Source organism: Nannobrachium achirus (assembly GCF_963921795.1).
Source record: "Nannobrachium achirus genome assembly, chromosome: 14".
NCBI classification, from domain to species: domain Eukaryota; kingdom Metazoa; phylum Chordata; class Actinopteri; order Myctophiformes; family Myctophidae; genus Nannobrachium; species Nannobrachium achirus.
Genome location: NC_137821.1, coordinates 30,277,156 through 30,288,240, shown reverse-complemented (window position 1 = coordinate 30,288,240; position 11,085 = coordinate 30,277,156). Strand labels below are relative to the sequence as shown.

At 41.8% G+C, this 11,085-nt stretch overlaps 1 protein-coding gene across 1 annotated transcript in view; it reads right to left on the bottom strand.

The window, feature by feature from the left end:
- Positions 1–10,732, bottom strand: part of hgfac (HGF activator) — a gene marked incomplete at its 3' end in the record, with an annotated part of 20,324 nt that extends 9,592 nt beyond the window's left edge. The window contains exons 1-7 of the mRNA XM_080741523.1: positions 10,625–10,732; positions 10,432–10,495; positions 9,580–9,673; positions 5,100–5,173; positions 4,806–4,949; positions 4,372–4,503; positions 1,322–1,432 (exon numbers count right to left, since the gene is read on the bottom strand). Of these exons, the coding sequence (XP_080597649.1) occupies positions 1,322–1,432; positions 4,372–4,503; positions 4,806–4,949; positions 5,100–5,173; positions 9,580–9,673; positions 10,432–10,495; positions 10,625–10,675 (670 nt within the window). The 5' untranslated portion in view covers positions 10,676–10,732. The remainder of the gene's footprint in view (positions 1–1,321; positions 1,433–4,371; positions 4,504–4,805; positions 4,950–5,099; positions 5,174–9,579; positions 9,674–10,431; positions 10,496–10,624) is intronic.
- Positions 10,733–11,085: the final 353 nt, after the last annotated feature.

Below are 11,085 nucleotides of genomic sequence, written 5' to 3'. Positions count from 1 at the left end.
CTTGTAGATTGGCTATTTTCAGTGTGTGATAACTGCGAGGATCAGGCATAACTCTAACCCTAAAATCTTACATCTAAATGCTTAATTCTAACCCTAACCTCAATAGAAAATATGATTTATTTTCCTAATTGTAAGCAATTTAACCAAACACAACCTATCGTGAGGTCCAGGAAATTGTTCTCACACTGTGTATTTCTCAAATTCTAACACACTTGTCTCTCTCACTCTCTCTCTCTCTCTCTCTCACACACACACACACACACACACACACACACACACACACACACACACACACACACACACACACACACACACACACACACACACACACACACACACAGAAAACACCTAGATCTATCTATCTTTAAAAATATATTATTTTTGATCCACACAAGTATAATCAACCTGCCTGGTAGCACTGTGATCATCCTGTACTTTTCAAAACATTGGAATTAGTCCATGCAAGTCTGCCAAAACATCTACTCACATCCACTTACAATAACAACTGTGGTTATAATGGGTGCGTTGGTAGTTAAAAGGTGCTCGGTCATGCTGCCACCGGCTTTAATTAATTTAACCTCCTTAACACTCATACATACATGCACGCACGCACGCACGCACGCACGCACACGCGCGCACACACACACACACACACACACACGCACTCATGTCTGCGAGGGTGCAGAGTAGACTATGTAAATGTAGATGATATGACTCATAAATTATGAAGGTGTGTCGTCGGTACAGCACACATCTGATGCTTGGATGTTTAATTAATGATAGTGAGCTAGAAAAACAGCTTACTCAGCAGACATGCCATAATGACCAATAGGTAGTAGCCTACACTGCTAGCCTCGTGTAGCCAATCAGAGATCTCCGCCTACCCATACACCTGGGGAAATCTTAAGTCAATGTACAGTAGGGGCTTTTTCTCTATCGATTACTCACCCCATGGAGACTTCAATTCATGGATATCCTTTGTTTTTGTCGCATTCCCAAGCCAGTAATTTAAGGAGACTCTTTGTGTCTCCCACTAAGCAAAAAAAAAAAAAAGAACAAAGCAGGCTCTTTGTGTCTCCATAGGGAACCACTGCTGATCATCAAATTATTGACTTAGGAACAAAAATATATCCATGAATTCAATTCTCCATGGGGTGAGTAATAGATTGCTCTCATTGAGGTGAGTAAAATGCAAGCTGTGTCAAGCTATAGCAGCATTATTTAACACTGTTATAGTTAGGAAGTTCGGCTTGACCACTTACTTAAGTCCTATCTATTATGGTTCTGTGTGGTGTCATCGTCTCCAATGCCCCGCACTCACCGAAGCTACAGTGTGGTCCAGTGTAGCCGGGCCTGCAGTTGCACACCTCCTCCCCAGTGGCGGTGATCATTCGACAGGTTCCTTCGTTCTCACAGGGGTTCGCCTGGCACGCTGCAGACAGACATGCAGACACACACCACATCAGCAAAACACCTCTACCTTCAAATCATAACTGTTGGGTGGAGAAACATGTACGTCCAAAGCAGTAACTTTTCTGGGGAAAAAAAGAACCTGTGTTCCAATGGATAGTTATTATTCTGCTATCATTGCCGTAGAATAGATTATTAACCAGATATTTACTGTTTAGGCAAAAATCACAGGTTCCCCAAAAAATAATCAAATGACAAATCCAAACCCGAGTGGCCCCGTAACAATTTCGTCAGATTCCGAGCCGTTGCGACTTTCTTTCTTTTTTTACGGATCCGTACTGCACCGTAACCCATGAAATTTGTCCCGAAATCCGGTTATTTCAGAGATTCCGAGAGACCCGACCATTTTATGATTATTAAAGCTCCTTGTGCATGCTTCTGCCCTTCATGTGCCGAGGTTCACTCACTCACTGCTGTGGTGCACTGTCCCACTGATTGACAGGCACTGTCAGAAGTCAGAACAGAAGGTGCAAACTTTATTGTGTTGGATAAATGTAGCCTTATTATTGTCTAATGTTTGCCATGGAACCTATACTATTAACATCAAAACAAAAGCCGTATTAACAGAGAAAGGATCGATTTAGGCTATTCTATGTCCAGACGTACGTTATTTTCGGTGTGTTTGTCATGATAGTACGCAGGTGTTTTCTAATCAGCTGGCTGGCTTGCCTTGCAGTAGGGTACACAACTACGCATGCATTGTGCAGCGTAGCTCAACTTTTCTTTTGTTGCGCTACAGTAATCTGACCAGCCAAAAACATTGCACAAGTTAAACAGCACTTCATTACGTTTCTCTCCTCATCAGTGCAGCGCGCCGCACACACAGTCACACAGTATTAAGGGTCTTCTCAGAACAACTCAGGTAACACTAAAGTAACACATAATGATAGACAACCCGAGGCAAATCGACCGTTTGATTATGAAAAAACATGGACCGGGTCTCGTGTCCTCTCTAGTAATTTCCGAATCGGGGGGCCCGTGAAAAGCTTTAGTATGCACCAAATACTGCCAACACAGACTGAACACAGCAACTGTTATCAATCTACTCGTCACACAACAGTGAATAGATCAAAGATCTCATTAGGGCATTTAAGAGCCATCATAGACTGTAACAGTATGGAAACTGACACCAGCCTGCATGAGCCAGAGTCTCCACACCCTCTGAGATGCTTCTGGGATTAAGGGACAAGCTCAATAAAGTTAGCACTTTACATACCTACAATGAGCGTATTCCAACATGTTAAGGATACTATAAGAATGTAATAACACAATTTAAGTACAAATTGTGTAAAATAAGAGCTCATAAAAAATATCTTTGATGAGTAAACAATTTACCCCAATATTTTGCCAAGTGAAAGTCAGTTCAACTGACGTTACTATGGTATTTTGTTTTCTGTTGACCCGTGTGTTCTTGTTATGAAACAGAATCATGTTGAAAAGTACCACTAGGTTTCTAAAATTCCTTCATTTATTGTGGTCTGTAGTGCTGAAACTTTTCTTTGAGTGTACTTACTTTAGTACCGATACATTTGCACACTTTTCAACATTCTGTTGTCACACGTTACTTAGATACACAGTAACAGAAGCAATTTGCTTCTAGCCTGCTTAACTTCCATTTAAATCAAGCTATAGTGAATACCATGGCAAACCGCTTCGGTCCAAGGAGCGTGAAAAGATACCTTGACTACTTTCTCTTTTTCTTTTCTTTTGTCAGGGAATTTTCCAAATACCCGTGAACATCCATCCCCCTATTGAGATGAAAGCACCTGAAGGACCAATGAGGTGTGTCCCGAACACCATTCCTGAGTCACAGTGAGTCATATCATCTGTCTTTTCTTTTTTCACGGCAACGTTACTCGCTTGTAGCAAAGGAGACTTGATCAAAGTGTGGGCAGGGACTTTCTTTGATACCTGCTGCATGAGGTGCTCAGCCAGAGCCTGGTCCCTGGGGCCTAGTCAATATGTTGGGAAGAAAATGAAAAGGTTCATAGGGTTTAGGAAGAGACCCGATACTCATATTCCCAGAGGTGTGATGAAAAAGACAATAACCTTTTATTGTCTTTTTCAGACAGTCCACGAAGTGTTCAGTCTGGCAGGAAGCACTTTTAGAGTATGTTATAAGAAAGCTGGTTTTATAGTGTTTGGAGTCCATTCAATCTGATAAACAAACCCCTTCCTTTATTCAGTAACCTGTAGAGCTTTACATAAGATTTTACTGCGGAACACAACTTCAAAAGCCATTTATTTATTTAAAAATAGACTTAACCACTTTTCAACCTATGTTCATATAATTGGTCCTCTATCTTGAACTAATGTTCATGATAAAATAGCACATTCTTTTCTACTCGGTCTGTGTCCCTTAGGATGGCTGTGGGCCAGTAAAATCATCGATGGGGAATCCAAGCTAATAGAAACTTCTATTCCTGAAAAGGAACCATACCATACTATAATGGAAGCCATTGCTCTCGCGATTATAAAGATCGAAATGTTTTTTTTTTATCTACTTAAAAAAAAACATCTTCCTAGTGATGTTATTAATGAGGACCAATTATATGAAGATAGGTTGAAAAGTGGTGTAGTGATCCGTCTAGAATAGATCTACAAAACAGTGCGTCACAAAGTGTTGTGCTGCGAGCTTGTACATCTGCTATTTTTGAACTCTAGAAAGTGTGAGAATTACTGATTTGGAAGGCATTTGTAGATTCGGCCTCAGGTCTTAATTGGTTAACACAAGAAAAGGGTCTTGAAAGCTAAGCTCATCTGAAAGGTTTATGGAGGCTTTAAAGTTATGGTCCATAGAACGCCTCATCGAGTTTCACTCACTTTTCCAACAAAAGGTAACAAGAGGAAACACAGGCACAGAGGGAGCGGCACGACAATGGCTGAAAAAGCACGTCTCACCTGTGTAACGGACTTTCTCACACTTGGTTTCCCCTGCCACACACGTGCACTGTTCCACATTACGGAGATGAATCCTTCCCCAGGACTCTCCGATGTCATAATAACGCAGGTGTATGGTTTCGTAGCACTTATCTGAAAAGACAGCAAGACAGCAACTCTTTGAAATGTGCCAACTGACAAGTGAGGAATAGGAACAGGTCAATAGAGCATCACACTGCATGACTGACCGATTTCACTATTGCGGCTGATTTCTGTTCTGAAAACTATCCAACATACACGAAAGCTCCAATGAACGACAAGTCAAACACATTTGTTATTGACTCATATCCGACTGTTGACTTGTCTCAGCTACTGTGGGACTATTTTTTTAAAGATAAAAACCTGTCATGTCATGAAGAAAAGGTGGGGAAGAAAAAGCCATTTAAGCTACCTACTCTGTTCACACAGTCTCCCGGTGAGGCTCTCGGGACAGGAGCACTCAAATGACTGTTTGTGGGGAACCAGCGTGCAGATGCCACCGTTTTGACATGGGTTCACCTGACATGGATCTGTGATCCGTCTAGATGTGTGCACAAAAACTGAAACAAATGAATTCAGAATTAAAATGTAAATGAAGCTTAAGAAGAAGGGCGAAAAATTTTAATTGAGAATGAGAATTTTGAGAGATTTAAAAATATAAATATATATTCTTTAAAATTACATTTTGTGAAAATAAATAAAAAACCTACCATTTGGTTGGGAAACTTCAGGTGCACAGTATCCCCACTGCAAGTCCCGGTCAAAATTGTGAGTGAGAGAGCACCTATACGACACAGGAAAACATTCAGTAATGCTGCCTTTTAATCACATGAACCCACAATTGATTATTTTTGTCATATCATTATAGCCTAAATGTCTTACTGTACCTCTGTGCTGTTTACATTTCGGACTAATAAAATAGGCCTATTCAATTAATAAACAAAATCCTAGCGTCCTTTTCTTGTAAACATTCAGCAAAAATCTTCAAGCTCACGTGTCAGACGTGCAACCCCATGCGTTGTGAGATTGCAGATCTGCTATTTTGATATTTTCTCTTTCAAATCTTGAAAAGTGAGTTTTCATTGTGATACTGCTAAATAGCAACTTAAAGGAGTAGTTTACCCCAAACATTACTTATTTTCTATCACACCCCACGAAGCCTTGAATTAATGGAGATTCTTTGTTTTTGTTGCATTCCTGAGCCAATAATTTGATGACCGGGACATCTGGTAAAATAATCATATTTGAACTGGGGACCCCCCACCCTGACAGCCACTAAGAGTTGAGGCATTACATTTTGTATAAAATGGTTCTATTGTGAAAATAGCCGATCTACAGTACATGCTCACAACATGTAGATCGGCTATTTTCACAATTACTGCCTCTAATATTTGACAATTTGTCCAATGTTTAATAATTTTAGAGGTATTAGAGGTCCTTAAATTGTCACTTTAGAAATGTGCATATACTGTACCCTCTATACACTTATGCGTCTCCTCATGCCGAACAACTTTTACACTCTGACTTTTGACCTCTGACCTTTACTTCTCCCACCATTTTGAATTATATGAAAAACAGTAAAAATCTATCTCCTCCTGGGATTTTCGCGTCACGTGCGCAAAACATTTTTTACATGAACTTTGGACCAATACGGTCAGATCTGTCTCGGCGGATTTTTTTTTAAAGTGAAACATTATTTTTTAATAATTCACTGAATATTGCAGTTTCATGCAAATTATTCTTCTGCCTCTAAATCATACATGCAAAGTGACACGTTCATGGCATTTGGCAAATATGTAGAGCAGGGGTCCCCAAACTAAGGCCCGGGGGCCGGACACGGCCCCCCTCCACATTTGACCCGTTCCCCTGAACAATGACCAAAAAAAAAAAAAAAATGTTGCTACTACAACCTCACTTTGCCCCAGTCATAGAACGTGAACGTGAGCCCCCCAGAACGGAATAATGGCAAAAAGGTTGGGTAAGACTAAGAGAAAAATTGATTCAGAATGCAGGGTATTTAACCCGCAGTGGACACACGATAATTTTTTTGTTCAATGCAAAGAAAAGGCTGTTTGTCTCATCTGTCAAGACACGGTGGCGGTATTCAAAGAATACAATCTGCGCCGACATTATGAATCCCGTCACAAAGACAAGTATGATATCTTGCAAGGCCAAATGCGAGCAGACAAACTCTCAAAGCTAAAAAGTGGACTGTTAGCTCAGCAGACTACATTTGTACGCCAAACTCAGCTGAAAGTTTTGGGACCCCTGCTCTATACACTTAAACTTTATGTTGGTTTGTTTACTGTTGAGTGAGAAAATAATGTTGCACATTAAGTTAATCATCAGGGGACCCCAAAAATAATTTGGGGACCCCCCCTGGAGGTCCCGACCCACAGGTTGAGAACCACTGCAGTAGATGACTTTTTGAGTCTCATAGCGGAGACTCTGCCGATCATCAAATTATTGGCTTGGGAATGCGACAAAAACAGAAAAATATACATGAATTCAAGGCTTTGTGAGATGTGCAATTGAAAAGAAGTATACTACGTCAGTGTTCCATTGTCCCAGGCCAGAACACAAACAAATGATAGATCATTACATCTAAAAATGCACGCAGCAGGATTCTCAAGTAGGGCCTGATTCAGAAAAGGTTGGGAACGGCTGATCTAATGGGCCGTTACAAAGTTAAATTAATACACCCGTATTTTACATTGTAATGACAATACATTGATACAGCCTCTGTCCTTGTAGGCACTGCATCATTTGTAGCCAGTTTCATTACTCAAACAGACTGTTCAACAATGACCGACTAATATCGTCATTGTTGGGTGGAAACCTTGTATGTCCAAAACCTTCCTTTTTTGTTATTATTTAAAAAAGATTTAAAGTAGTGAAAATAGCCGTTCTACAAGCACACAACGCCTCGCATCGCGAGGCGTATACTTGTAGATCTGCTATTTTCACTAGTTTTGTGCGACAGTCTTGTATGATGAAGTAGAGCTTTATTTTACGAGAAAAAAAAACATACACATTTGAAACTTGGAAATATGAGGATTCTGCCCGACAGTGACGATATGGATGACTAATTTATCATCCCCCTCACGCACCATCCAGTCATTCAGAATGCACCAAGTTACCCCACAGAACCTCTACGCCACTTAGTTATCAGCATGATGGTGCAATTATGTGAAGTTGTGATGAATCTGTGAGGTCATGATAATCAGACACACACTCATGCAAGCGCAAACACACAAATCATCTCCCACAACAAACAGTGCAACTTCAGCGTATTGCGGTTTGCTTCTGGGTGACTGTGTTAAATAAGACCCACCCTTCCTGTCATCATCTATGTCACAACCGAAGAGAATGATGACATAATCTGTGGCACTCCTTGTCAAAACTATTAGTGGTTTTGTTTACACCCCCCCCCCCCCCTCTCTCAAAGAACACACACACACGCACGCACGCATGCACGCACGCACACACGCACACACACCTGACTGCTAAGAATGACAGCCATTTATAAGCGTACAAGATAAACTATTGTAGCATTAACCACTTGAACCCTAGCGTGCCTATTCTGGGCTATTGAAGATCGCCTATTTTCGGGCCAAGAGAGTTGGCATTTGCCAGCGAAAAAAAATGAGGGGGCTAATATAGAACCCTGGGGGATTCCAGTCAACAACGTATATATATATAGGGTTTAAGTGGTCAACAGGCAAATGGACACTAGGCATGCAAGTAATTTAGCAATGAGCAATTTGCACAAGTCAATTAGCCCATTTATCTGGTTAACGATTGCATTATGTTTCCTGATTACACTACAGAACAAATCCCTCAGGAGTGAAGGCTGTAATTAGGTGTAACTACCCGCCCAGTTGGATGTTGATTCAGCGGCCCTCAATTGTATTCATGCTTTGTGTCTCAATATGGAACCGAAAATAGTTGTTTTTTCTCTGAAAGATTCCAATTAGACCATCTTGCGGTCACATCATATAGACATATAGGTAGGGTGGCGAGACGAGTGGTGTACTTTTGCAAGGTGCGTGCTAAGCCAAGATGTGTGCCCCCCCCCCCCCCAATCTAAAGTTGCAAGTGGAGAGGCAGAGTATAAAGCCGGTACTATTTTTTTTAAATATATTTTGTTGGACTTTTCTGCCTTTATTGATTGTATACAGTGGAGACATAGACAGGAAACAGGGTGAGGGAGACCCGCATAAAAGGAATCGGGACTCGAACCCACACCGCATCATCAGGCATCAGAGCCTATGTTGTATGTGCCTGGACTGCCAGGTCAGCGGGCGCCCCTATATTCCACTATTTTTGAGTACTGGCCATAGCACATTATTTATTTTGATTATTGGTAGCAGTCATTGTCAGTCATTCCTTTCTATAAGCTTTTTCTTCTCATATCTAAGCTGTGCAATTTGTGTTTTTAATGTGGTCAATAACACAATTAAGTTGCAATTCGCGATTATTTGAATGTCAATCATCAATGTTATGATCATGACAACCCTGTGCGTGTGTGTGTGTGTGTGTGTGTGTGTGTGTGTGTGTGTGTGTGTGTGTGAGTGAGTGAGTGAGAGAGAGGTGTATTACTATACTTCTAAGGGCCAAATGTCCCCACAAATATGGTAGAATTTGAGAGGGAGAGAGGCGTCTGGCGTATGCCCAAGGCTGTCCCTGTTCCGGTCTGGTTCCGGTCTCCCCCAAGCCCCCTGTGATTGGCTGAACCGGACGTAGGGAGCGCTCGGTTCTAGTCACTTGGACCGCGCGAGGTGCACCAAAACCCAATTATCATTGCGTTTATCGTGCGCTTGCCCAGGCCGTAAATATAACGATTGCATTCACCACGGCTTCGTAACTCCTGCGGCGCTCGGGGGCGAAGAGCAGGACCAAGGTCCGCTGGCCTTCGCGCCGCTTGCAATGTCGTGGACAATAACTTAATGTCGTGGACAATAACTGTGACATCTAACCATAAAACGAGCGCTCCCTTCATAGACACGCTTGGTAATCTGCTGGACGCGGATAGGCCATGTGTGCCCACTAAAGTTGTCTCTTTGACTAAAACAACTATGTAGCAATGCTGCATCTGTGTACTCTATGGGCAGTGGCTGTGTTTGTTTGTGTAACCAAAGCAGTGCAGGAGAGTGATGGGCAGGTAAGCACCGTCACACAGGGACTCACCAAGGTGCTGAGGATCCAGTGGTGATGCAATGATGATGAACGCTTCCACCCTGACGAAATGGGAACGTACATTCTCTGCCCCTGAGAGTGAGCACTATAGGGAGAGTAAAGACAAGTTTATACTTTCTGTGACCGTCTGGCTCCCCTGAAACAGCTCACTTTTTAAGCTGAAAAAGAGCAAAGGTGAGTTGTTTTTGGGAGCAACGTGGAATATAAATGAATGTCTGAAAGACGTGCCATGATTCATGAACATCCTAATTGGTATAACTTGAAGGTTAATACTAGGCCTATAACATAACATAGACGTGTTTCTATCTCTGCTACCCTATGTTTTCCCTTTCCTGAAAACAAATGACGGAGCTAGCACAAAAGAAATGTATAGGCCTAATGTAAAATATTCACCCACTTGTTTAACCTATAGGCCTACCTGTAAACATGTGATTCTGGTCGACTCAACTCAACTCAAGACAAGAAGAATGTGTAACTGTCCATCCCCCCAAAAACATCTTGACTCTTTTGACAGAAAGCAGGTGTCTCCACAAGCCTCAAGAGACAAAGAATCCTTTCATTTTGTCACCAAATCTGGGAACTTTGCATGTAATTATTCTCTATTCACAATGGAGGCCTTAGATAGGAGAGAATAAATCTCCCACTTATGGCCTTCTCTAGAGCCAAATAGTTGCTCTGTTATGAAAGGGGGGTTTATGGATACAGGCCAGCATAAACAATCATAGACTACTCCTGCACTGCATTGCTGCACCGCCAAAAGTATTATTAACAGAGTTGGTGTAGGGCTAAATGTTAAGATAAGCCACATAAATTACATATGGTTTTTCTTTGCTGATTAATTACCTTTCTTGCTGTCCGTGTCAGCATTTCTAGTGGTCACCGTTTCGTGTCCAGGGACTATTATTCGCTGAAATCAAGGGGGGGAAATAATTATCTCGCAGTGTTCTCTCAGTGTTTCGCAAAGTTCAGCAAAGTTTAGCCTGTAATAAATCATGTAATCCAAGATTATCAATCATAATGTTAAAGATCCACTTACCGTCCGTACACTAAAGACGCAAGGAATGAAAAGTAACAGAACGTATGCCATATGTGAATCTGCCTGGAGTGGTCCTTGATAAGGCTATTATGAGCAAACTCACAAGCGTTCCTTTCCTTTATGTCGCGGTGTCACGTTCACGTTATATCTGTCAGCTTCGAGCTCCTCAGCCAGCCTTTGGTCATAGAAAACTTGGGGAAACCTGCAAGTGTTATCCCGTCCCTCGCGATTTCTAAGTGTATTGAGTAAACCTGTTGCGTCATTGAACTTGACTTGTCTATCTAATACATTCTCTCTATCCTGGGATGATGTCTCTTCTTTAAACGGGTTATCCAGCCGCCTACGATCAACATGTAGTCTATGCTCTTGGGAGCGGATCCCCATTCAATGCAGTGGAAATTTCAAAGAATTCCGAGGGGGCGGAATCCCTTCTTTCTTCTCCTCGGTCACCGGCACCGCGT